The 27,415-nt window shown below is 40.7% G+C and overlaps 2 protein-coding genes across 3 annotated transcripts in view; both read right to left on the minus strand.

Annotated features, from left to right (window-relative positions):
• Positions 1–1,074: 1,074 nt before the first annotated feature.
• On the minus strand, positions 1,075–11,727 carry nadkb (NAD kinase b). Its single transcript, XM_044369026.1, has 12 exons — positions 11,550–11,727; positions 9,701–9,994; positions 9,507–9,590; positions 8,728–8,857; positions 7,747–7,855; positions 7,298–7,383; positions 6,431–6,533; positions 6,041–6,276; positions 3,735–3,834; positions 3,449–3,606; positions 2,156–2,238; positions 1,075–2,063 (listed from the first exon to the last, which is right to left on the minus strand). Exons 2-12 carry the CDS (start codon positions 9,991–9,993, stop codon positions 1,904–1,906), a joined length of 1,542 nt encoding a protein of 513 aa, XP_044224961.1. The 5' UTR covers position 9,994; positions 11,550–11,727; the 3' UTR covers positions 1,075–1,903.
• A 6,564-nt stretch (positions 11,728–18,291) lies between these two features.
• skila (SKI-like proto-oncogene a) overlaps positions 18,292–27,415 on the minus strand; it is a 36,971-nt gene continuing 27,847 nt past the window's right edge. For both annotated transcript variants that reach the window (XM_044367979.1, XM_044367980.1), the window contains exons 6-8: positions 25,575–25,966; positions 24,665–24,895; positions 18,292–23,053 (exon numbers count right to left, since the gene is read on the minus strand). In XM_044367979.1, coding sequence (XP_044223914.1) covers positions 22,793–23,053; positions 24,665–24,895; positions 25,575–25,966 — 884 coding nt within the window. In that variant the 3' untranslated portion in view covers positions 18,292–22,792. The remainder of the gene's footprint in view (positions 23,054–24,664; positions 24,896–25,574; positions 25,967–27,415) is intronic.

The raw sequence follows: 27,415 nt of genomic DNA on the forward strand, positions 1-27,415 counted from the left end.
CAGAGTGCATCTCTGTGTCCTGGGCTGCCAGTGTGCCAGTCGCTGTACTCTCAATATTGGCAAAACCATTTCACAAAAGAGAGAAAAAAAAAAAAGAAATCTCCCAGTTGTTCTTGACTGTTGCACAGTATCGGTCTGTTGTATATTGTAGTATTACTCTCTCTCTATGCTGCTGCTTCTCATCGCACATTTCTGGGGGAAATAAAAGTGAAATTGTAAACATCCATGTTTTATCTCTGGTCAAAAAAGAAAAAAGGAAAAAAAACGTGTCTTTTGATCGCCTAGTTGTCCACATTTGGATCAATATCATTCTGAAGACTGTCTCATGCAATATTGGAGTATAATTTAATAAATTGGATGTCTGGAAATATATCTGTATCTTATAATTGCAATAAAAATATAGAAAGCACACGAGTATTGTGATATTTTCTCCTCGGTGGGACAAAACGCAGCATGTCGGCTTCACCCTACTTGTTTAAGAAAAGAATACCAAGTGTGACAATATTTTGTTCACTAACGTCAGTGCTTGTGTCTAGAAACCTGCTGCGAGCACGTCAACAATATTAATACAAATCAAAAGGATTGAAAATGTAAATATGACCAGAATTGTTTTGACTCTGTTGTCCTGCAAACGTAAATGTTAACAGCAGGTCGGTGAGGCACAAAATATACTAACAGCGAAAAGTTTTACTTTATATTTTCTGTACTTTTTTTATACTTAATGAAAAGCAGCCTTAGTTTTAGCTTTAAAAATGTACCACAGCTGGATTTCCCCTCAGTTCAACACTTTCTGCCTCGTCCTGCAGTCAGACTGTCGGCTCCAGCTGTAGTTACACATCTGGATGTCCGCAGGTCCTGAAACAATCTTAAAATGTTTATTAACAAATTTCCAGATTATTGTTCTGAATAAGATTCATGAAGTCTTTTCAGTTTTAAACTATTACAGTTTCCTGGTAAAGTGTTTCATACAGATCATATTCTAACAGGTCAGTACTTACATTTATTTTCATGCATTTTCAGATAATTTGGTCTCTTAAAGTCCGGCTTCAAACAAAAATCAGACACAAAAACAGCAAGTGTTTAAGCTTTATTTTCACACAAACTGCCTTCTGCTACAAGACTTTGACATGTTGACTTGAAAACGACATGATTCCCTGCTTCATTCAGTCTTGTTTTCCTGTGCTTCATGCAATCTGCTGCAGAATTAAACTGAAACAACTGAAAAATGTCCAACAGTTAGGAGACCAAGATAGTGTGAACTTAAGGACTAAAAGATTGTACAACATGTTTGTACAGCAGAAAACAATCACATACAGTATTTTAAAGCTCCTGTCTTGAAAATATATAAATATCACATAAATATGACATTAAATAAATTTGAATCCTAGAATCCTGTATGTACAAATTTACACTTATAGGTTCAGAAGTCTTATATTTCTTAATTTCTGCCTTATGAGTGTATTTCTACCTCTAATCCTAACGAGTTAATGTCAGTAACACATGGAGTCTATACACTGAACATCATCATTGATGATTAAGTGCTCCAAAAAAAAAAACAAACAAACAAACAGTTAACAGAATATTCATGAGGCGCTTTGGGTGATCCTCTACCTTCACATCACAGGATTATGTAATAATGGGGGTTTTTTTCCATTTCCAGGTGAGAAACATGCTTTCTCTCTGTTAGCTACTGATAAAACTACAGTGTATATGTACTGGAATGTAATGAGGTGCTCGCGCAAATGTTTGACTCAGTGTATAAAATACTGTACTCATTATACATGCTGCTGTATTCATAGAACTAATGTAACACAGTGTTTGCTTCCTTCATTTCTCACTCAGCTGCTGTGAGAAGCGTCACCTGAATGTGTTTAACAGAGGCCGAGAAAAAGCGTCGAGCGGTTCAGTTTTCCGTGTCCGAAGAGTCTGAGACGTCCGCCAGTCGGGCCTGCCTCTTGCGTACGTTCCAGTGCAAACACTGCGCCAGGCTTTCAAACCAGTCGTACACCAGGTCGTGGCAACAGATAGAGGGCACGGGGTAACAAGACGTAGTGATCTTAATGCTGTTGGGAGGAAAAGCAGAAAGCAAATTAAGCCTCAAATTGAGGAAACATAATGAAGAACAGAGCAAAGACCAGCTGCTAATGAGCTTTACCAGTCTCCGTGCTGGATCTCCTGCCGCTTCCTGCCATCAAACGACACCCAGGCAGTGTTTCTGGCATCAGGGGACAAGGTGATCTGTTTTGTGAGGGACACGTGGACGGCTGTTAGTTTTCCTTATTTTATTATTTTATTATGTTTTAGATTTTTATAATAATGATATAATATTTGAGACAGATATCAGAAGTTAAATCCACCCGTGATGTGACCTATCACAGAAAAAAAAAACACCCCGTTAATGTGAGATTAATGTCCGACCTCCACTTTATCACCCGTAAAAATACACACGTACAAAAATTAAAGGATAGATTCACAGTTTTTTCACATCTGACTTAAAACAAGTCAGTTGCTCTCATGTGCATTAAAACCGTTTTTGTTTGCTGTAATTTCTCCTCCTGTTTGTACCACTTCAAGTCCACAAATACAAGTTTATCTGAAGTTAATATGAGACTTGAGCAGTTTCAGAGCTTTAGATAAATCAAGTCTTTCAAAGTCACACTGTTTTTTGTACTAAATTTCCTCATCGTGTCACTATCTCTCCACTGTTCAGCATGGAAACACTGTCTGGGAGAAACACAAAGAGGGACATTTGTACTAAAATGATGTTTGATTTGATTAACTCAGACTTCTGAAGCCTCATAACATCTTCAGATTAATTTAGGAATGTATTTTTGCACAGGACAGCAGAGGACTGTGGATTTTAGCCTCCATAACTTCTATTAAAAACAAGTTAGGAAACGATATTTTACTGGCCAGCAAGCAAAACATCTTAAATGTAGAGCATTTTTTAAGACAGACTTGAAAAATTATGAACCTTTCCTTTGACAAGTGTTCATGGAAACCTCATACACCAGCGTGACGTTAAGATACGAAGGCAAAAAGTGTCCCTGATAACGATGTGTACCTACAGTTCGACAGGAAACTGAATAATGTATGAAGGTGCTGTTGTCCGCCGGACTGTAGGAGAATAAAACTGAGCTGTGAGCAAGAAAAATGGAGGCAATTTCAGTCAGATAATAACCGAGTTCAAGGTCTGACAAGGTAAAAATGCTGTCACCTCACAGCCAACACTGAGGGAAAATGTTGAACCTGTTGCACATCAACCACCTCATCAACAACATAATGTGTTTGTGTACTTAACAGGAACAAATAGAAGTCTATGACAAGCAGCATTACAGCTGTTGTGGCCCGACGACTTACTAAGACGCTGTTTTTTCTTTTTGTCACCCGGCTGTTAACAGTATTTATGCACTAAACTGAGTCCACCCTCCTCCCCCTTCCTTCCTACCATGAGCTCCACCCCGGCAGGGACCACGATGGGCCTGAAGGAGAGCGAGTGAGGGCAGATGGGGGTGACCATGATGGCGGGTACGTTGGGGTGGATCATGGAGGCTCCCGCTGCCGCTGCGTACGCCGTGCTGCCTGTAGGCGTGGAAACGATCACACCTGCGGGAGGCAGAGAGGGAGGAAACCATATTTGCTTTATTTGTACATACAGTAGTTCTCTGTGTTACCTGGTCTGGCTCCTGCAGGTAAACGGTTCTGTAACAAGTCAAGACTAAAGATGCTCTTACCGTCCCCCTGCACTGAGGTGATGAGTCGTCCATCGAGGTACAAGTCCACGTTGGACAGGTAGGAGGACGGACCTCGGTCCACCACCACCTCATTCAACACCTGTGCACACATAGACACAGACTCAGAGAGAGCAGATATATATATATATAATTCAATGCATGAATAAATAGTTTAAGTGGCGTTCACTGCTTTGATTTGATTTTTTGCCAGAGGATTCATCACCCATCTATACATCTAAACTGGGGCTGAGCATGTTGATTAATTATCTAAAATGTATATTTTTAAAATGAAATTTAAATTATAAAAGCCATTTAGAAATTTAAATAGGTATAGTGATAAATCATCTTCTAGGTTTTGGAGAAAACCTCAATACTGTTTGGAAATATTAGAGCTTCATAAAAGCAAAAATGACATTTATGGCCACTGACTTATGACCATTTGAATTAATCATGTTACTGTAGTGCCATCTACAGGAAAAATACCATCAAAACTTGAGCTCTTGTACTATATGTGTCCTTTATGTACACGACAGTAAAAAAAAAAAGAAACAAATTAAACATATTTTTCTGGGTTATCCAATAATGAGAAGATTAGATGAAATTAAAAAAATATGTTCTGTAGAAATCAGTGGGCTTATATTGATCTTGAACCAAGGAGCTAATTTAAAAAAGATGAATGCTGGTGAAATATTGAAAAGATGCTTTATCAATGACCACATGGTGGCGCTATCTGCACCGAAAAGTAATCAGTTTGTTGCTGTCCTGTGGCCTTAATCTGCACCAGATTTATTGAAATATGTTAAGTCATTTTTTTAAGACACCCACCATATAAAAAAACAAACCAAAAACTGGGGATACAACCTCTCTGGCAGAGATGATAAAGATAAAATAACTCACTGCAGCATAATGTTGAGTAGCTCTATACAGCCACTCGATACTGTGGAAATACTAAATGGTGCTCATGTCTCCCTGCTCTGTGGAGGCGGTCTTTAATATGTAATTCCTTTTCACAGACTGAATATGAGACAACATTTAATCGATGCAGTCAATAAAAACAATAAATCATCCGCCGGCGGGCGCAGGGTTACAGGGCATTACTGTCCCACATTACACCGAGAGAAAAATGCTGGAGAGCAAACAAGCAGCATACAAATCATGTTCCACACTTCAGTCAGTCGCAGGGCCAACAAATACTGCAGCGCTGAGCGGTGGTGTCTGGCAGATGTACTGACGTCAGTCGAGCACAGAGCAAACATCCTGCTGGACACAGCAGATGTGATGTAATGTGAGGTCAAACTCAGGTTCTGAGACCAGAACAATCCTTCACTGTCTTTTATCGGTGAGACGAAAAAACCCCAGGGAGAAGAGAGAAGAAGAAGACTGAGCTGCGCTGAAAATGACAAATTGCAGCAGTGTGTGTGTGTGTGTGTGTGTGTGTGTGTGTGTGTGTGTGTGTGTGTGTGTGTGTGTGTGACTGCAGCACCGTGGCATGTTGTTTAGTTACAGAGTGTGTCAGACCGAGAGCGTCAGAGCTCATTAAACATCCATTCGGTGTCGACTGCACTGTTGACGCCACCGTCTCCGCGGCAACTGGCTCAACAGAACCATCACAACATCTGACTTTTCTCTCCCACATCATCACCCAGCAGTTTTATTATGACTGTCGCCATGGCAACCCAGCTGATGCTTCCTCACGCAGCCACGCACACGTACGCACGCGCGCACACACACACACACACACACACAGGGATGAAAAGGAAACAAGACGTCGTAATGGACGCAAACACACACACACACACACACACACACCGTCAGCTTCAATGCTCTTTATGGGTTTACAACATTATTTTAGGAGTGTGATCAGGAAAAAGAAAAGAGGACAAAATGCAATCACGCCAGACCTTCTGGACCAAACAGTTCCAGGAACTAATAGAGCGAAAGGAACTAAACAAGGAACTAAAAGCCTTTGAGCATTTCTGTTTGTGTTTCCATTGCATCTGAAGAACAGTAACGATTAGACAAACAAGTCTGAAAATCAGCAAATTAACAGTCGTTTCTCTCATTTACCTGCTTTGTTCTCCAGATTTCTCATCAGGAAGCTGACAAAATATCAAACTTTTTAACATCTACAAACTTTATATAAGAAATTTCTGACTCTTGTTCTAATATTGATTCTAGTGGCATTTATGAGGCAATGAACAAACCAGAAGCTCGCTGGATGTAAGTTCACAGTCCATCAGCTTATTGGCTCACTGATCATCTCCTACAGAGCTCACACACTCCTTCTTGTGTGTGTTTGTCCTCACCTGTAGCTGCAGGGTGACTTTGCCAGCCTCACTGTTAATGTGTCCTTGAGGAAGGAGTCCGTTGTGTTCCTGCTGTTGCTGCTGCTGCTGCTGCTGCTGCTGCTGCTGCTGCTGTTGCGGCAGCGGTGGCGGCGGCGGCGGCGGCTCTCGGCTGTTCGGCTGCTGGCCCGTCCTCTGAAGCATGTCCTTTACCACCTTCACCTTCAGACGACTGCGCAAAGTGATGGCCGCATTCCCTGCACATGCAGACGTACACTCAAAGCTTAAGATGATGCTTTTCTACGTTTGACCTTTCAAGGGGCAGCGAGTTTAAGGATCACAAGTTTTTTACATTAATATACAAATGACCACAAGAGTTGACATTGGACTTCATACAGTGCTGAACTCTACCTTCAAATACTTTGGCCACTTCAGTCTTGTATGACTCAAACTTGAAGGGCGTCAGGAAACCAAGAGAACCGAGGTGGAACGCCATAACTGGAGGAACGCTGCCCTACAGAAGAAGAAAAAAAAATCTCTGAGTAGCTCTGCTGGATTCAACTGTCTGCACCAGTCAGGACCAGTCATCACCTAATAAACTCATCACTTTACTCAACTACATATAGTACTCAATACCAAGACAATCTGAGTATGTTTGGCAATGTATATTCTATACATTTATTTTGAAAATCTGTGATACAAGAGAGGACATTTTAAGATTTATACAGTAAACTGAATGTTCAGGATACATTAAACTGGAACACAATGTGTATAACTGAGACTTATTTAGTCTCCACCCGCTCCACTGTCCTCCACCTACTTTAGTTTTTAGTTTTGTGGTGTGCTCACAGCGGGATTCAAAAGCAAGAAAGAAAACATTTTGTAAAAGTGAAATAAAATACATCAAAATCAAAATGTTCATCATACTGCAGATCTAACTGATCTTGGGTAAAGTGCTTTCTAACTTGTTTGGGGCCTAATACTGTCAAATATATATTGACATATTTCACAATATGAAGCTCAAAATATATTTTCCACAAACACAAAGCCATATGACGTAACTTTAGTCATCTGCTCAAATCCATGTAGTATAAACAGAATCACGTTAGCAACCACTGTCCATTTTCTATGTCTGTTTTGGAGCATATCAGTGCTTTTAGTTCCCAAAAAGTGAGGTAAAGGAAGAAATACTGAGAGTGAGACGTAACGTTGTTTCCCTTTTATAGAGATCTTAACTAGGGAGGTCTGAGTTCAGTGTGAACCTGAAGGTGTGATTACCTGGAAGAGAGAGGAGGCATAGAGCAGAGTCCCATCACCACCCAGACAGATGATCAGGTCTATGCAGTCCGAGATATCATCATAACCTGCGGGTGGACACAAAAACACTGCTTAATTCCCCCCAAAATACTTCATTCAAATTTTCATTTCTTCTGCTCCAGAGGGCCAAAGGGGAAATACAAGCTTTCAATTTTGAAGATAAAAAAGATCACCATAAAGTACGTGGGCATTAATGCATCCAAAATCCCAAAATAATACAGAAAAGTCAGAATAACTGTTCTTGAAATGACTCCGGCAACAACTACTTCGATAGCAAGACAAAGGTTTCGTGCGACCTTTCAGAAACAACTTCAAACTGGACAAATGGAGTCATTTAACAGGCCAATATCAGCAATATAAGACAGCAAAGGTCAACATTTCTATATTAATGGAGTCTATATTATGCTCACCCTCTCTGAAGGTACAGAGCTGATTGCGGATGGAGCCGAAGGCCTCATCCTTTGAGAGCGTAGCATCATCTGCGACCCTGCGTTCCACGTACACCATCATCTGCTTCTCCTGGTACACAAGACGCGCCTCAGTGACAACAGCCAAAACACACACATTTCTCAAAAGTACGCTTTCCAAAATGAAGTTGAGCATGAGCCAAACATGTGTAATTTAATATGATGGTATTTGTACGGAATGCAAATAGTTCGCTGGCCAACTCCAACAGTCTTGTTACACAAAGCTCAGTTTGTTTTGGAAACATGTGGCCGCAAGGTGTCGTAAATGCATGAGACCAGACTTAAATTTCAACTACATGTCTGGACTATTTCCTAGATTCTTTCTTAGACCTGTTGCCCTTCAGTACCACAAATGTTTCATTGCGCATTCTGGACAAAACTGTGGCTGAAATCACTTGGACGTGCTTTATTGAAAAGCATAATCTGTTCTAAAAAACAAAAAGTTGCACCACTGATAAAAATAAACACAAAAATACCACCTGGTTAAACTCAAACTAAGTGAAAGTTAAGGATGACTAACAATCAAAAACAACTAAATATAATCTGTAACATCTTCTGATGCTGTAAAAAGCTTGTTTAAGTCTGTTATGTTTGTACACATGGAAGCAAAACAAGCCTATATACTAAAATATGATTCTTCTATAAATTAAACTTCAATTATAGTTTGTGTTGCTTGTGGACACACCTCGGATTTAAATAATCAAAAACATGTGGATTGGGCCTACTGGTCAGTAGAAATGCAAATAAAAAGTCATAATCAAAATCTAGAGAAATCCCAAGATGTACAAAAACATGCTCCGACATGACAGGATCAGTTAGCTTTGTTGCTTCTGTTAACAAACTCTGCCTCCTAAGTCATACATCGACGTCATAAAACGTTCATACTCTAAAACATACTGTAGATGAAATCTTGTGATTCTGTACCTCCACTAGAAACCTGCAGAGCTCTTTGAAAGGCTCGACCAGACTCTCATCTCTAATTTTCCTAATGACGAGTACGTTGACCGGAGGTTTATTCCAAGTGAGCCGCTGGCTGGCCGGGTCCTGGATGTGCCTGGGACACAGATACGGACACACGCATAGACATAAGTGAGTAAACAAACACGTACATGTACATGCACACATCAACACTGCCACACAGGAACAGACTGAAAAAATAAGTTACATAATCACAATGTTTTGAGACTTTAGTTCAGTTTACTGGAGTCTAAATAAAGTCAAATGTCACCTTGATCATATGTCTTACTATGTGTCCTGAATACATTAAAGCTACATTGAACAAACAGCAGTCATTCATTAACTATTATGACACACTGTTGTAACATCTGTAGGAGTGACTAAGGTCCAAATTCCAAACACAAGAACCTAAAAACCCTCCACTTCTTTCTCCCTTTTACCGTTTCTCTCTCTCGTCCTTTCGGTGGCAGATGATAGGCATTGTGCAGATAATTTGGTCTGTGTGTTTTCAGATCAAGTCCAGTTAAACGTTCTGAGATCAGGTGACAATAAGCATCTGTAGCCTGTTCAGTAAAGCCATCCCATTTCATGTAACATCCAATCACAGCATTCTCATTTTATCTTATCTCACACAATTACACAAGCTTTTCTGTGTCAATGCCCCAACAAGCAGAGTATCTCCTCATCTCGTGTCTCAGTCCGTTTGTACACACACAGTCAGACTCATTCAGCACCAACACGCTTACATGACTGAAGTTGGGTTGGGAAGAATACAGGCTTTGGGTCCGAAGTGAGTGGCTGGATACGGTCCATGTAGAAAGTGAGCTCTTCTGCAAGGAGGAAAAAGAGGAAGACAAGTCAAGACACCATCACTTCATGTCCAGGGCAGCAGAGATGTGCCAGTGGCACGGCTGACCAGCTGGCAACCTGCAGTGCAAACCTCTTAGGTGAACTTTCCGCTGTGTCGCTTGCCGAGCCAGATGGCTCCAAGTGCTCGTGTTGGCCTGGCAACCTCCGCCGCTCAATTTCCCAGAGCAGCTGTTCATGACCACCCCCCCGTCGCTGCGACCTCTTTGCCTCCCGTCGTCTCCTTGGTGACTTGGACGGGTGCTCCCTTCGCCTGCAGGGCCTGGCTGACTCTGACAGCTGACCCAGGTGGCCCGAGGGTCGCGCCATGCCTCTGTCCGGCACTGCCGGGGGTCCCGATGCCGGACTGGTGTCTGAATTCTCCATTCTGTAGGGAAGCAAAGCAGAAACATCTGTTTAAGATAATCAGCTAATTAAAAGACAAGAGACAACAGCATGAGATGATTCTGTGTGTCTGGAAATACTTCGGGAGCCCAAATATGTAACTGTTTTATCAAAAGACTAAGACTAAGTTTATTCTTGACCTCAGAAACCAGTTGAAGTTAATTTGTCAAAAACTTATGAGCTGACTGTAGTTACAGTAGCGAAATTATTTGACATAAGCAGAGTTCCACATTATTGTTCTATCGATCAATTAATGAATCTACCTGGGCGTTAGTCAGACTAAGCGGGCAGTTCAATTACTGGGCTAACTAGTCATTATTTTCATTGTCAATTAAGGTGTTGATTATTTTCTTGATTAATAATTTGTTCTATAAAATTCAGAAAATGTTGAAAAATGCCCATCAGAATTTCTCTGAGCTTAATGTGACGTTTTTAATTTGCTTGTCAGACATCAAGCCAATATTTATATTTTAAAGCCAGTATATTTTGGGTATTTTTGCTTGAAAATGTGACTTAAAGCCCTCCTCCAATCAAAAATATGTTTTTCTTGTTCCTTCAGTTGGATGTACGTGCAGAGTTTGACACTAGAAGACTGTTTTCACATTCATCTGCTGAAAGTTGAAAGTTTCTCTGAGCTCATTGAAAAACTGATTCTAAATGGTGGGCCTGTAAACACAATTTGTGACATCACAACTAGATTGAAAGTCAATCCTGGTCCAGTATGAAAGGTGTGTTGTGGAAATTTGAAGCCGGCAGGGCACCAACACTGAAAATGGACTTTACAGTGAAGTAGGAGACATCCTGTGTTAAACTTTATGAATGAAAAATATTTGCATATTAACAGATTCTGATTCTTAATGAGGTTGAAGGTGTAGATGTAAATTTAAGGATTTTAAGATCATTTAATGGGGCTTTTTTGTGGAAAAAAAACATATCAGACAGATTATTATTCAAAGTAGAGTAATTTATATATGTCTTAAAACAAGTCTGGATTAATTTTCTGTAATCATTTCTCCAGAACTGTCTTTTTTGTTTGTTATTTATAGAGTAAGTGATTAAATCAAGACAAATAATCAACATTTGTAAAGGTTAGCCACAGCCTTACAACGAAAGGACTGGGAGTCATATGTTTGATATAATATTACTAAACAAATACAAGTCCTAAATTGAACAAATTATGATATATGTAAAAACATAAACCAGAGATGTAACCTGCAACTATACAGACTAGCTCTTTCTAGTTCTTTCTATGTAGCTTTATATTCAAAACAGTTGGCTAAAAAGTTGTAAAGTGAAGGTAAATGTCACTGTTTCCTCCCTGTGCTGTTACACAGTGACCTTGGACCGAACATGAGTGAGATAACAGTCTTTGTATAACTTTCACTACTCGCAGATTAGCAGCTAACTGACACAGAAACAGCCAGAAGTGAGTTTATCTGACAGTCAGAAAAAAAAACGTTCGTTTGTTGACAGCTAACGTTACCTAGCAATAGCTAACTCATGACTAGCTAACCGGTCTGAACAAAATCAAGCCTTACTGTGTCAGAAAGCAGCAAACACGCTCATAGTGACACTAAATCATCAAGACTCGATTGTGTTTCACTGCTACCAAACGTGTGTTTACTGTCACACACTGCCGTCAAACTGTTACAGCTGAAATATCGCCAGACAGTGCAGCAGTAATAACCGGAGGGACGTCACACTGATATGACGCGTTACGCAGGACCAGACGTCAGTTAGAGGAACAGCGCCATGTTCACGCCTGCTGGTCAGATGCAGAATTACACCGATAGTGGCAGCAGTGGTGAAAATTAAATAAATACATGCCTTGTTAAAGTTATTTAGAAAATACATTTCAAGTACATTTTGAGGTATTTGTACTTTACTTGGATATTTCCATTTTCTGCCACTTTATACTTGTACTTCACTTGCGCATTTGAGAGTTGATTTTTTTTACTCCACTACATTTATTTGACAGCTCTTATTACTAGTTTGCAGATAGAGAGTTTTAAAATACACAGTAGTATTCAGATCCTTTACTTAATACCAATACCAATACAGCAATGTAAAAATACTCCATTACAAGTAAAAGTCCTGCATGAAAAATCCTACTTAAGTAAAAGTACCAGCAAAATCTACTTAAAGTATTAAAGTAAAAGTACTCATTTCGTCCCTCCGACTGATATATTATTATATATGACATCATTAGATTATTAATGCCGAAGCATCAATGTGTAAGCAGCATGTTACTGTTGTAGCTGCTGGAGGTGGAGCTAGTTTCAACTACTTTATACACAGTTAGCTAGTTTAGTCCAGTGGTTCCCATCCTAGGAGTCGGGCCCCCCCAAAGGGTCACCAGATAAATCTGAGGGGTCGTGAGATGATTAATTGGAGAGGAAAGAAGAAAAAACAAAGTTCTGATACACAAATCTGTTTTCAGTTTTTGGACTTTTTCTCTAATCTTTGATTTTTAGTGAAATATTGGATCATATGAACATTTATTGAAATGAAACCATGTGAGAAGTTTAGAGGGAAAAATCATATTTGGTGGAGCTGTTAACAACTCATAAATATCTGAAATGGGACCCCTACTACACACTGTTTTTTGTAAGATGTCAAAAGACAAAAAGGTTGGAAACCACTGGTTTCATCTTTAACAATATGTTGTATTTTAAAAGCTTGTTATATTATTCATTGTGTCAAATCTTCATCTGAAAAGTAGTGGAGTAGAAAGTACAATATTTCTCACTGACATGTAGTAGAGTGGAAGTATGAAGTAGCACAAAATGAAAATACTCAAGTAAAGTACAAGTACCTCAAAATTGTACTTAAGTGCAGGACTTGAGTAAATGTACTTAGTTACTTTTCACTTCTGGTAAATAGTTCCATTTAATTTAATTTAATTTTAATCCAATTTAATTTATTTTTTAGTATTTGGGGGCATTTTAAGTCTTTAGTAGACATTAGAGAGATGACAGGATATGCAGTGTGAGAGGATCATTAATCATTAATCATAAATCCTCGGCCAGATGAGAAAAGGGGGGTTTGCAAACATATCATTAGTGTCTTAAACCACCACGATCCCATTTTAAATTTATTTATGAAAAGATAATGCCAACAGAAAAAATCCCACTAACTGAACAATGATGTGAACCCACAAACCAAAATACATATTTTTCTTACAATTAGTCAAAGTGTTGAGAGGGAGTTTCCTTGGAGGGTTGAAACTGTCAAGCATTATGTGAAACAAGTCAGTGTTTAACCTTGAATAATACATTTTTATAATACAATATTTTAACAAAGAGAATTCTGGGGTCTTTTACGTTTAGACTGCAGAGTACAAGCATTACACATATTTGAGCTGCTATTAATGTATTCTAATGGACTTCAGGACACATTTGCATTTAAGTTAAAACCCATGAATTAAAACTAAACAGAATGAAGATGGAGTAGAGTACAGAGAGTTGAGTTTCTCCTCACTGCCACTGCTTGTTTGCACATTGGTCTACATTACAGTTAATGTCTAGTTTCTTTATGTGGGATCAATCTGTAGCTTTCAAACTGAACTGAATAAATCACTTCTATGAAATGAAATAGTGTGTACTTTGTGCATTTCTTGGTTGTTTAAACTCCACTTCATACTGTAATTTTAAAAAAAAAGTCAGAAAGAAAGAGTCCCGGACAGAATACTAATTTTAAGGCAGGGTTTAAATTTATTTATGACCTTCCTTGTTCAGAGCTGTTGGACATGTTGCCTTCAGTGGCGTCACGTCTTCCAAACAAAAGCTTTTTGATGACCGACTCCACTGAAGCTGGATCCAGCCTGCGTTACAAAAACAAACCTTCAAAAAGCAAGAAGAGATTTATCGATCGGATAACAGCATGACAGAGGTAATGAATCCAGAGGCAGTTGTGTGTTTGTATGTTTTTGTTGTGAACAGGCAACGGTGTTGTGGTTCTTTTGTCAAACCTGGAGGTGCTAAAGCTGACTGGGGAATTTATTTCCTGGTGCTTCCTTGTAGCATTGAAACACCATTATTTCCACCTTATAACTTACCTGCAGGCTGTTAATTAATAACAACAGAGCAGCAGAGGGAGAAGTGTAACATCAACTATAGCATCAAGTCAAGAAGAAGGCACTGAAAAAGAACTAGAAAAACTATAATATCTAAATTATTAGGTGTGAATTTGTGTAACATTTCACTCTTGGGTTTACAGGTTGAGGGAGAACGAATCCTCAAACAGGAGCCTCAGTTATTAATGAAAAAGAGAGAAATGGTAATGTTTTAGGCCCCCGTTCTGCTCTGCATACTCAAAAAGAATGAATTTATTCTGTTAAAAATGCTCATTACTTATCAATAAAATAATCCTTCACAAGAATGAGTAGCAGTCATGTTAGATTTAGATTTTATACTGAGGTCATAAGTCTAATTGGTCCCTACAAGCCCCAGATACTTCTGAGAAAACCTGAAAATACTTTTGACGTTTATCTTCCATGTTTAATTCATTAAACTATTTTATTTCTGTTTTTTAAATTGTTTTAAATCAGTTATACTTTATGTCCCAGAGACAGTTTCTCTGTATGGAAATAAGTTAGATTACATTTGAGTGTTTTTATCCAGTGTCACGCTTCAATTTAAGCATAACATTTAGTTTGTGTTACAAGCTGCTGATAGTTTATTTTACTGTATTTCATTTTAATATCTAGTTTGGCTTCTCATGTCCAGGTCATATGTTGGTTTTTATGTTTTGATGTTGTTATTTTTCATTTGTGTGTGTAATAACCGAAAATTAACTTAATATATTAAACTAACACTTTTATTTATACAGAATAAAGACATGAGAACAGATAAATCAAGTGTAACAAAATAAATTATGAATATAAAATTCACAAGATAATTCTTTTTGTTATAATATTTATGTATTTATTAATTTCTCTTCTTCTCTTTCTCTAAATTCCTGGACACTGTTTCTAAATAATAAACTGCACCTCAGATCTCCATTTTCCAAGAGGAAAATACAGAGGACATGACCTCTGTGTCCTCGCAGCAGCAGAAGCTTTCACATTTTTCACACATATTACTGTAATATTCATATACTAGCACACATAGATAACAGCTTATTTCCCCAGGTATCACTGTAGTAACCTGATATATAGACCTACTGTCTAGACTGTGTATCTGTGCTTCATTTCCTGGTTGGGATTACCGCCACTAGAAGCTGTAAATCAATCTGTTTCTGTGAGTTGGAATCGTCAAATCCGTTGGTGATTAAATGACAGTTTGGAAAAGCAGAAGTGAAAAAGTGCTGCTAAAAATTCAAGATATCAACTTTTAGGTTGTTATGTGGAAGCTTGACCTGTCTGGACCCGTTAATACTTATTTCTCTTGGTTTGGTTTGGTTCTTTCAGCTGCTTTGACCTCAAACAACTACGCGAGACATGTGAGCGGAGGAAAGGTTTAAAAAAAGAAAAGAAGAGCCTGGTTACTATGGGAAACTGTCTCCATGTAGACACAGGAAATGTTTAAATAAGGTATGAGCAGAAAAAAAAAATGTTTTTTTTATTATTTAAGGTCAATTCCACTGTGAGTTTTTTGTTTTGTAATTCATTTTTTTATTTTCATACAGTTTAAGATGATGAGAAAATGGGTTCAGTTGAAATTGGCAGCATCAAGTTTTTAGACTGTGAGGTTCGTTCATCAGAAGCAGTGAAATGAAAAACTGCTGCTCTGGCGACGTTCCAGCAGTACACAGTGAATGCACATATAAGTACATCTACTTACACATGCACGTCTTTATATATAGAATATAGATAAACATACACATACATAAAGACTTAAAGACACAGTCATACACGCACATCGACAGAAACCCACCCGTATACATACAGATAGGGTCAAGTAATATGCAATAAAATACAATAAAACTAAAAGCCCTGAAAACCTTTTTTTGTTTGCTATGAGCAGCAACGTCCTACATGATCACATGACAGTTTTGATCATTTTATACAAGAGATTTCTGGATTTAAGTATGAGGGTTCAGTGACAGTTGTCAATCAAATCTGATCAAACCACACAGTCCTGATGTGTTGAATGCTTTTGTCCAAACTTGACTCATTAAAAGATAAAGCTGGCAAATTTCTATAATTTTGTTATTGTCAACAAATCTCGTGTGCAACAATAGACTCATCCTACTTACATGTATTGTGTTTGTATCCGCAGCTTGATATATCTTATCCCTCTGTGCCGTCGACCTCTGTTTAAAACTATTAGAAACACGTCAATGAGCTGCACTGTTGCACTGGCTGACACGTTATTTCATCATTAAGAGTTTGGGTATGGTAGTTTATTTACAGATGGCTTCAAAGACTAATAACAGAGATCACGTTTTCAGTCTCTGGAGAGTAGTTACATGTAAGGCAGATGCCTACGTATCACAACCTCTTGACTTTGTACAACATTGTACATCATAAAGGACTTCAGTACAAAGTGAAGACGCTGTGATATGTAGCACAACAAGTTGTTGAAGCTGTTGAAGCTTCACAATTAGCTGTGGAGGCCTAAATGTCTTGTAGAAAAAAAATATTTATTTATCCATCACTTTGGGCCAGAGCAAAATATCTCCACTATGGCCATGAATTAAGTGTATTGTCCTGAAATCTGGTACGCATATTAGTTTTCCCTTCACGCTGAATTGTAGTAATTTTGGTGATCCCCTGACTTTTCATTTAGCGCCAGATCAAAATATCAATTTGTCCAATAATCAGTGGTTTATGACCAGTTGCTTGCAATAACCCAGATGTACTTTATGCTTAGCGCCAATTAGCAAATGCTAACATGCTAAACAAGAGGGTAAAAATGGTAGAATTAGCATGTTAGCATGTTCACGTTAGCACTGTTGTGTTTAAAGGTGCAGTATGTAGGATTTAGTGGCATCTAGCGGCGAGCCCTTCCAAGCATGTAGGAGAACCTACATGGGCCAAAAGACTCTCTCTAGATCCAGTGTTTGGTTTGTCCGTTCTGGGCTACTGTAGAAACATGGCGCTGCAACATGGTGGGCTCCGTGTAGATATAAAAGGCTCATTCCAAGGCAATGAAAACACAACAATTCTAATTTCCAGGTGATTGTACACTAATTAAATCATACAATATTATATTCCATTTTTACCACTAGATGCCACTAAATTCTACACACTGCACCTTTAAGTAGGCCAACAGCCTCACAGAGCCTCACAAACATCTTGTTCCATTAAATTTAATGTATGTAAACACTCACTAATTGAAAATAGTCCCCAACAAACACATGATTCACATGTTAGAGTGATGTTTGCTGAAAACAACAGTGCCCAGCTGTTTTAGGAAATAACTGAAATTTTAAAGAGGAACTAAAACATTGTTGTTTTTGATGTTTTTGTGGGATTTGTTGGCAATAAGAATATATAGTAACAACCTTATCTTTAAGGTGTTTATACTGACAACACTGATGCACAGCTTAATAAATGTTACAAGTGAAATAAATAAAGATATTTTTTTAGGTTCCAATTTTGCTGCCTCGCTAGAAAATTCAGTGATTACTCTGAGATAAAAAGTACGATGGAAAATCTAAATGCTCTTTATGTTTTCACTTCATTAACAATGTTTCAGCCCTCAGACCTTCATCTTTGTTTTCTTTCCATGTCAAGATGGACGACTGTAACCAAAAAACATGACAGCAAACACTTTTATATATTTGCTGTTCAGGTGACGTTTCCTGGCTATTTTTTTTTATCCCTGTACCTTTAAATTCTGCACACATCACAAACTTTAGTGCGGTCATATTGTTGTTGTAGTTTCTTTTATTTTAACTGTTCTCTTACCATTTACTTCTCTTATAGTTCATCCTTTCACAGAAGGTTTTATTAAGTCTTTCTAACCAATTATTTATTAATTTAGAGTCAACTTGTTTTAATTTTGGCATTTTACTTGTATCTTGGTGTGCATCAGTCTCCAAATCCATTTACCATTCTGTACATTTGTCACGTGTAAAGCACATTGAATTGCATTCGACTTGTACAAAAGGTACAACATATAAATAAAGTTTGACTGATTGATTGGCTGTAGCAGCTGTGTGACTCTGTGCTGCTGCAGTTTACATTCATGCTGAAATTAAAACCACATCAGCGGGTCAATGTGGCTTTCAATGTGTATCTTGTGCAAAGGTGTGAATCGTAAGTCAATAAGGAAACAACGAAGACGACACCAGCAGTACAAGCAGAAAACGAAAGACACAAGACAAGGCTGGTTTGACACTACAGAACTTTACTTGAATTTGATCCAAGTTCATTGTCTATACAGGGTATATTTACAAGATCTGAAATCAGGGAAGGGCAAAAAACAGAAAAAAAAACAAACACTAGATACAACTGAGGTATTAGCTAAAAGCATTTACAGGTATGTAATTTACTAGTAAATATCAATGATGATTAACAGTTAGAGATGCAGTGTCTTCTGCTTAAAAAACATCTTTTTATATCACAACATGAGGTAGGAGAACAGTGTCTCGATTCATGCAAGAACAAAAGTCTCATCACACTGTAGTATTGGCAACGTAGTATGCAATGGTCATACACAGACACTGCGTTTTATGTTTCAGAACAGCATAGAGGGGGGGGGGGAGAAATGTTTCTTTTTAGCAAAGCCATAATTTTTTTTTTTTTTTAAACTTCCTATAACAGGATGTGTATCAATGAAAACATGGTGTATCTATTCTTAGTAACCAGTGATCTGTGTGATCAATCGCCAATGCAGCCCTACTTCCTACTTCTCCCACACTGGCAGAGAATAATTACCGGCTGAAAATTATACACCCAACCACAAAGCAGACCACCTGCGACAGTTCAAAAGGTCACCTGGGATTGTGTTAACTAGTTTTTTCTTCACGTAGCGAGGAAGCAATGGGCATGTAAATCCTGTATTCAAATGTGTTCATGTGGTAAAAGCCCGGCTCCTTCCACCTCACTTTAGTAAGTTGGGCAAACTTCACACCTGTAAAAATTCTGTACAAAGCATATCTAAGTTCTCATAACACTGCAAAATGCAAAAAGGCCCAGCACACCGTGTTATAAGGGATATTTCCCCCTCATCATTTAGTCCCTTTTTTTTTCTTTTTTATTATGGTGTACGACTAAAGAAGCTAAACAGCGGCCCCTTGTGTATAAAATGCAAATTACACAGAAAACAAAATGACAGAACAGGATTCCATTAGAAATCACCTAACATGTAGAATTGAATTAATTTTTTTTTTTTTTAAAGGTTTTGTTCTGCTGAAGAGGTAATTAAGTCAATAATAAAAAAAAACTAATACTGATTATCATTTGAGGGATGTCAAAATATTCAGACTTTTGACAAAGATAAAAGGATCTCAAATCAGAAAACATAACTACACATCCATCTCTCTTTCCCTTTTCATAGCTGCTGTGCTTCAGTCAGATGTGGGAGGCCAACACACACACACACACACACACACAGACACACTCTCTCTCTCTCTCTCTCTCTCACTCACTCTCTCTCTCTCACACATCATTTCCAAATCAAATTAGTCTACATTTCACGTTCTTCATAATCTGACTCTTGACTTTATATTTAGCCGACCGCTGAACCACTAATGATATAAAACTTGCACATGTTCAATGTTCATGCATATGAGCCATCTCAATAGTTTGTGTGTTACGTGGGAGGGGGGGGGAACATCTTTTTTTCTTTTTTTTCCTACAATAAACAGATTGATAGAGTGGCCCGGTGACACAAACATATGGGGCAGCAAAACATGCAAAAAAATCATTTTTTGTTTTGTTTTTTTTTCTTCCAAAATGCAATTTCTTAAACAAATGTTTACTTCTTTAAATTTTGCTCAGGGGAAGGGTTAACAAAGAGGAAAAAATCTCATTACATTACACATTAAACAGTCCGTCAAGATGAAATCCACAAAAAAACAGTTCAGAAAGGGGGGAAAAGTGTGTAACAAAGTATTATTTTTCCTATTTTGCCTTTGTCCTGCATCATGTCTCAGTAAACCATGCGTTTCAATCCCCCACAATCACTCGACAAAAGTCAAGTTCTGATATCTGCAAAGATCACTTTAAAAAAAAAAAAAAAAAAAAAAGAAAGAAAAAGAAAGCAAAAACATTTAGGCCGTCTGAAGCCTCATTTCTGGTCCAATTTATATAACCTTTTGAAGATTATCCATATAAGAACAGTTAATATATTAATGACTACTGTATTTACAAAGTGAATATAAATCTTTAGTTAATATGTTAAATATTTTCTTTCATAATTTCAATAAAGGTTTAAATGGAACAACAGTAGAGTGTACATTTTGTGGCACGGGTTTGATTTTACTGGCTTGCACCTGCTTTTATGACTATTAACAAACCACAACTGTACTCTGCCCGGTCTTTAAGGTCTGTTATTGTAAAGGGAAGCTGTGTAAGAAAATCTGCATTGAACAGGATGGAGCACAGTGGAATGTCTATCAATTTGCATTTAGAGCAGATGCATAAAAAAAGCTCAGAGTTTAGCCGAGGCCGATCCCCTTCTCTTTTAAACAATTATTTACACACACACACTCGCTTACAGGGATCTCCTTAGTGGCAATAAAAAGCGCTTTTTGCCTGGCAACTGACACAATAAAAGTCCTCTCTTCCTCTGGCTGGACGTCTGCTCGCTCTCCTGGGCATCTACAAAACACTGCACACCCCCAGCTGATCTGAAACTGGAGATGGATGGACGGGGATGTGTGAGAGAGAGAGAGAGAGAGAGAGTGACGGCGGTTCTGTGTGTGAGAGACGAGGGGAGGGAGGGAGGATGTTGAGAGACTGGGGATCCTGTACAGTCTCACCCGAGGGCGGGCGGAGGCCCCTAGACAACAACAGCTGCCCCCATTCTGACGGCACAAAACAAAAAAAAAAGGGCTCCCTCTGTACCCCATGCGTCCGGGCCACCCAGCCTGCTGCGGGGAGAGTGCACCAGTCCCCTGAGCGCTCCCCTCAATCCTCGCCTCCCCTCTTCCTCTCCCCTGCCTGCCTGCCTGCCTGCCTGCCTGCCTGACTGCCTGCCTGACTGCCTGCCCGGTGCTGTTTGTTCAGCCAGGCAGAATAACGGGAAGCAGGGGCCGGACCCGAGGCCCAAACCACCCTGGACTAACTGCTTTCACCTGCGACCCACATTCTTAGATGATGCTCTGACAAATGGCGTGGGGATAAAACCGTCTGCTAACAATGAAGTCAAATGATACAAAAGAAATCCCAGAAAACAGGGACAGACTGGGGCTTTGATCATCTGCTGGGAACGCTGGGGCCATTGTTCTGCCTGAATGCCTGGACTGCACTGACACACTCGAGTGTGTGCGGTGCATGTAAGGTTGTCGTATGTATTATGGTAACACAGCACAGCTACCACACATGTGAGACGCTGCCTTTCTTCTCCTTCTTCTTCTTCTTCTTCTTAGAAAAGCTACACCGGCTCAACCATCCCCCGTGTCCAGACACATTCCTTTCCCAGAGGGTTCTGGGGAGTAGAGTGCGTTAAGTGCATAACACTGCTTGTGAGCTTCTTCATGCCAAGCCTGAAAAGAGCACAGTGTTTCCTGTCTAGCCCAAAGTGGGTGAAAACCACAGTGTTAAAGAGTTTCCCAGCAGAGGGCAATGGAGCTAGCCTACAGCGGTGGAAGGTGTGAGGTCTCCTGTGAGGGAGGGGGGGGGGGGGCAGCGGAGACACCGGGGCAGCTGGTGGATCAACAACAGACTGTTTGGTCTACGACAAGAGAGTCCAGGTGCTGCCCAGCAGAGTGAAGAGGAAACTAGTCTGTGCTAGGAGCAGCTGGAGTCCAGGCCAGATGACTAGCTAGCTACCTTGGGAAGGGGGGGGGGGCGTTGTCACACTCAAAACACTCATTTCAAGTTCAGCATCACTATTGGCATATTTTCATGAGGTTTTACGACATCTTCAGAATGTCTTTTTTTTGTACAGTAAAGGTCTTTCTCCTCCATATAGATTTGATGTTTTTATAACATGTTACACTTTTCTTTCTCTGTATTTTATAAGGAGCAAAAAAAAAAAAAAAAAAGGAAACTGTGTTAAAATGTCCATGCAGTTTCCTGCAGTCGCTGGTACTTGAGCGTTTGGGATGAACGTACAGAAGGACAGAGAAGAGGCACGCAAACCGGCCGCCACTTATGTGTCCGTGGGGCGCCGGGTTGCTGTGCCAGGTAGTAGCGTGAAAGTGACGTCCGTGTGCAGCTGAGACGAGTCCGTGAGTCTAAACTGAAGTCCGTGATCTCCAGGTCATTATAGCTCCACAATCCAGAAAGAGCAAAGAAGTGGTGGAAAAGGAGGGTGACGAATAAAATAGTGATGGGTTGAATTGGTCTCTAACTTGACCAAACTCCTGTCTGTAAAGCAGCTGTTTTGTTCAGTAAAAACTATAAATTAAATCAAACATACATGCCCAAAAAATCTTTAAATACTGTTTAAAGAGAGGAGAGGGGAGCAAAAGAAAGAATAATAATAATAAAAAAAAAAAAAACACAACATAAAACTTGTCTTTTAAGTCATGTTAAATTACAAAAAAAGTCAGTCCTACACTGAAATAAAAGGGATCAGGGCGAGATGCACAACTTAAAAAGCAGCCTGAGGAGACGTGACGCTCCTTTCTGCTTCAGGCTGATTTGTTTGTGTCTGTAGAGTTGGCGGGTGATGAGGAGAGGAATGAAGGGAGGGAGGGAGGCGCCTAGAGGGGCCGGCAGTTACTTGTGGCCAGCCGCTGGGGCCTCTGAGATGGAGGAAGGGGAGGAGGAGGGCGGGGAGTGGGCGTTTGGGGGTCCGGTGGAAGGGGTAAGTGGAGGAGAGGGGCTGCTTCCCACCGTTCCAGACTGGGCCATCTGCTGCTTGAGCTGGGTAATTGTGCGCTCCAGCTTCTCCCGCGCCTCCCGCTCTCTGCGCAGCTCCTCCTGCAGCTCCTGCCGGTCCGCCTCCGCCCGCTCCAGCCTCTGACGCAGCTCCGACAACTGGGAGGAGACGCGGAGAGAGAGAGAGACATGAGGTCAACTTATGTCTACAGCACTTAAGCAGATATTTAGTCTGACACATTCTCACATTTAACAAATATCTGTCACACATTGTGGTGTTTAGTTCTGGATGATCTTCACACAATACCAGACTCCAATAAGATTTTCTGAGAATTTTCTCAATCTCAGCCCTCCGTTTCCATTAAATTAAAAAAAACAAGGTGCTGCACAACACACAAAAACAGAGCAATAGAGTGAGCTAGCGGGTTTACATAACATACCGTGTAAAGTATAGCAGATAGGTTATCTACTGGTGTCTACGCACTGTATTCTGTGACTGTCAAAATGTGTGACAGAACCTGATTGGAGACACCCTGACCCTCACTGTGTCTTGCTCTTTCAGATTTCAATGGTCACATTTAGACAATTTGACACAGAGTTCACTTTATTTTGTGACGGCCTACTGTCACAACTGATACGCCGGTGTCAGTCAAGTTATTCACAGCTGACAGATTTCTAAATGATGTTACTGATCGTCGTGAACCTTTCTAGTTCTGATCAAGAAAAGAAAAACTGTCTAAAGACACTTGTGACTGATTCTAATACTTTATTTCATGACACCAGAGCTCAGCAAAGTGTCATGATTTCACTGACGTTGGAAACGTGTGTAGTGTACTGTGAGACTGGCATTAGTCTCATAACCACCCCCCCCCCCTTTCTTAACTGGCAGACAGCCTGAGTTTGATGCCAAGGGGGTGCAGGGCAAGAGGAGCGGGTGCTTCAATAACAGACAGGGGAGGGGGGGGGACTCTGCAGCCCTGAGCTCGGGCCAACATAACAGAACCTATCTCAAGATTAAGTCTAGTGGAAACCCAAACAACAGCCCTGAGTGTGTGTGTGTGTGTGCATGTGTGTGTGTGTGTGTGTGTGTGTGTGTGCATGTGTGTGTGCTATCACACTCCTCAACAGCATGGTGAATTACATAGGACACAAACACATGCACGCTCTAATTTAGTCGGGAAACTCTAAAAAAAATCACAGAAACGGAGGAGATTCTGACCACCTCTTCAGTCTCAAGGTTCAAGAGAAAATACTGTCTACTACCCTTTGAGGGAATGTGTGGGTGATGTGATCTCAGAGTGTGTAACCTGAATTCTTTGCCACAATATGGGCATATTTAAAAGAGTGAGCTCAAAATATTTTCCATTTACTGAGCATCCACCGGTCAAAGCTATTTAGTGAGTGCTGACCTGCGATTCAGAGAATTTACTGAGGATCAAATACACTCAGAGTAAAGTTTATATTATATTGTAAGTCTAACCGTGTAGAAAAATTGTACATTTATGGCCATAAATTGAAAACAAAGTAAATTAATTGATTATAAATGCTTGGTTTATACAAGGAGGCATTCATATGTAAAGTGCTGCACTGATGTTTCCCGGGTTTGAGTTTGATCCCCGCTGGAACGTGGCACCATCTTGGAGATAAAACTGGCATATGCTAAGTGATTCAAGCCAATGTGCTTACTGTATGTCAGTGTGATTCACTCAGAATGTTTTCCGATGCCAATTTCAGTCCTATGCATGCTTGTGTGACGGTCTGAGCTCGTACCTGTGCAGCGTAGTGGGCCTCTTGCTGGCGTTGTGCCCCTGGCTCGCAGGCGCAGGCCTGCTGTCGGAGCTGCTCCAGACGGGTCTCCAGCTCCAGCTGTTCCTGGCGGGCCTGGCTGAGCTGCCGTGCCTGTTCGCTGTGCACCGCCTCCAGCTCACAGCGAAGCTCTCGTTGCTCGGCGCTCAGCTCCCGTAGCCTGGCCGCCTCGCCCCCGCGCAACGCCTCCAGCTCCTGGAGACATAAAGACTAAGTCAAGGGAAATAACAATAATAATATGATACTTTCACTGATCCCTGTAAGGAAAAATCTTTGCGTTTCGGCCCCCTCCACGAGGAGCTTAAATGAAGCCTTCTACTGTTTATGCCCTGTGCCCAAATTCAGGTAGAGATCATTAAGTGAATCAAAAACTCTGCATGTAACCTTCCACTTTAGCCGGGGGGATTAGGGATGTAGTCAAGGGCAAAAAAAGGAAAGAAAGCTCATTGTATTTACATCTAAGTTATGTAGTGTTTACAGAAAAAGCACAATTTGCTCACATTTTATTCTGTCAGACATTTTTTCAGGCAATAGTTTCTCATTTTGATCCAATTTTGGAATATACATGTAATTCTCTCCAAATACAGTCACAATTTAGAACTGATGTCACTATAATGTAAGTCAGCCTGTGTTTTAATAATATAAAAAACTGTGATTTATATGAACTGGCGTGCTGACTTGTTTGAAAAATGGCAGAACCATCTGATACCAAAATGTTTCAGGCGGCAGAAGGGAGAGATGGAAGGGTCGCTGGAAGGTGAACATCACCTCCACGTCCACATCAAGGACACTTTTAATAAGCGAGGACAGTTATGGTCTAGTTTATCGTGGGCTCATTTATCTTGGTCTTTGTTCTTTCCAACCGCCGACTCACCATTTCCAGCTGCAGCTGCTTGTGCAGGGTGGAGTTGAGCTTCTCCTGCTGCCTGCTGTACATCTGCATGATCTCCACAACAATCCTGTCCTTGTCGTCCTCCAGCCCCCCCACCACCACTGCAGCACCGCTCGTGGCACAGCCCGTGTCCTTAGCCGCTACTTCCGTTACCGGCGACAACAACGACGCATGAGGAGCAGGAGGAGGAGGAGGAGGAGGAGGAGGAGGAGGGGTGTGGGCGGGGGTGTGGGTGGCTTTCTTGCAGCTCGGGCTGCTTGTCTCCATGGAAACTGCCTGGGTTTGGCATTCCCGCTCGGTGGCCGAGGCAGTCGCGGCACGTTGGGATTTGGCCTCCTCGGCGCCAGCAGCAACGGGAGACGACGCGTGAAGATCTGAGGAGGGAAGAAGAGGAGGATGAGGGAAGAAGTTTAAAAAAAAAAAAAAAAAAAAAAAGGAGAGAGAGAGAGAGGACAGGAGAGGAGGTGGTTGAGAGACAGGAAGTGCGAGCCAAGCTGGTGCACACTCCCGCCTACGCTTAGTGACACCCTCGAACAACCTTATAAAAGCTCACACCTCTTTTTCAGCGTGAGCACACGCGCGCAAGAGCGAGCGCAAGCGCGGCATGGCAACAGCCGCGGAACCAAACACTTGCCCACAAATTCTGTGTGTGTGCCCTCAGACGGAGAAAGAGAGAATAGAGAGGGATAAAGGGCCTTGTGTGGGTGCTGCGCTGATCTGCGTGGGTACCTCCTCTGTTCAAACTCTGGCTGGTTCCCTCAACGCGGCCTTTAAGGTGCCCATCACGGGGAACACATCAAAACAGGCAGCATCACACACACAAATACACATGTACACAGATGCTGCAGTGGGGCATGCGTAGGCAATCGCTAGTTATGACGAGTGTTTTTGAAGCTATGAGTTCACTGACAGAGCAAGAGAGTGAAATAGCGAAAGAGAGTGACAGAGAGAGCTTGAGAACACTGGGTTGTTTACTGGCCTAATGTATTCATACAGTATGTGTGTGACAGGAAACAGCATGCTCTGTACACAGCATGTCTGGCGCAGGAGAGACACTAACACACATATATGCTCTGCGCAGCACACACACACACACACACGGTACTAGAAATACACAAATAACAGGAGTGAGTCATTTGGTGGTGGATCAAAAGGAAATAAACAGGGGGGAGAGAGGGCCACAACAGAGAGAGTGAAAGGCGCACAGACAGACTGGGAGACGGAGAGAAAAGCATTGAGTGAGGAGAGAAAGAGAAGAGAAGGAGGAGGAGGAGGAGGAGGAGTGGGGGGGAAAAAGTGACAGCAGACTGTGAGGGAGGCGGAGATGAAGGGAGCCAGAGAAGAAAGAGACAAGGATGGATGGATGGATGGATGGATGGACGGAAGAGTGCAAGAGCAGACGGAGGACGCGCTGAGAGAGGATGTGGAGATAGCGGCCAGGAAAAGAGAGAGGGAGGATGGAGAGAAGCGAAGACAGATTGGTTGGAGAAAAGAAAAGGAGAGCAAAATGCCTGAGAGATATGAGAGAGAGACAGCCTGGCAGTCAGACGTGGCGTAACGGCAGTCAGTAACCATTTCTGTGATTCACCCTCTCTCTCTCTCTCATATATATATATATATATATATATATATATATATATATATATATACATACATAGTATTAATGCAGGCTTAATATACACACTTTAATGTGCACATAAAAACACACACACACCAAGTGCAGAGAGGAGGTCACTGCCATTTCCACCCCTCTTGTTCATCAATAGTGAGGCACCCCCAGAGTCTTTATGTGAAGGTCAATGCATGATTATGTGCATCGCTGC

Source organism: Thunnus albacares, chromosome 12 (assembly GCF_914725855.1).
Source record: "Thunnus albacares chromosome 12, fThuAlb1.1, whole genome shotgun sequence".
In the NCBI taxonomy this organism is placed as follows: domain Eukaryota; kingdom Metazoa; phylum Chordata; class Actinopteri; order Scombriformes; family Scombridae; genus Thunnus; species Thunnus albacares.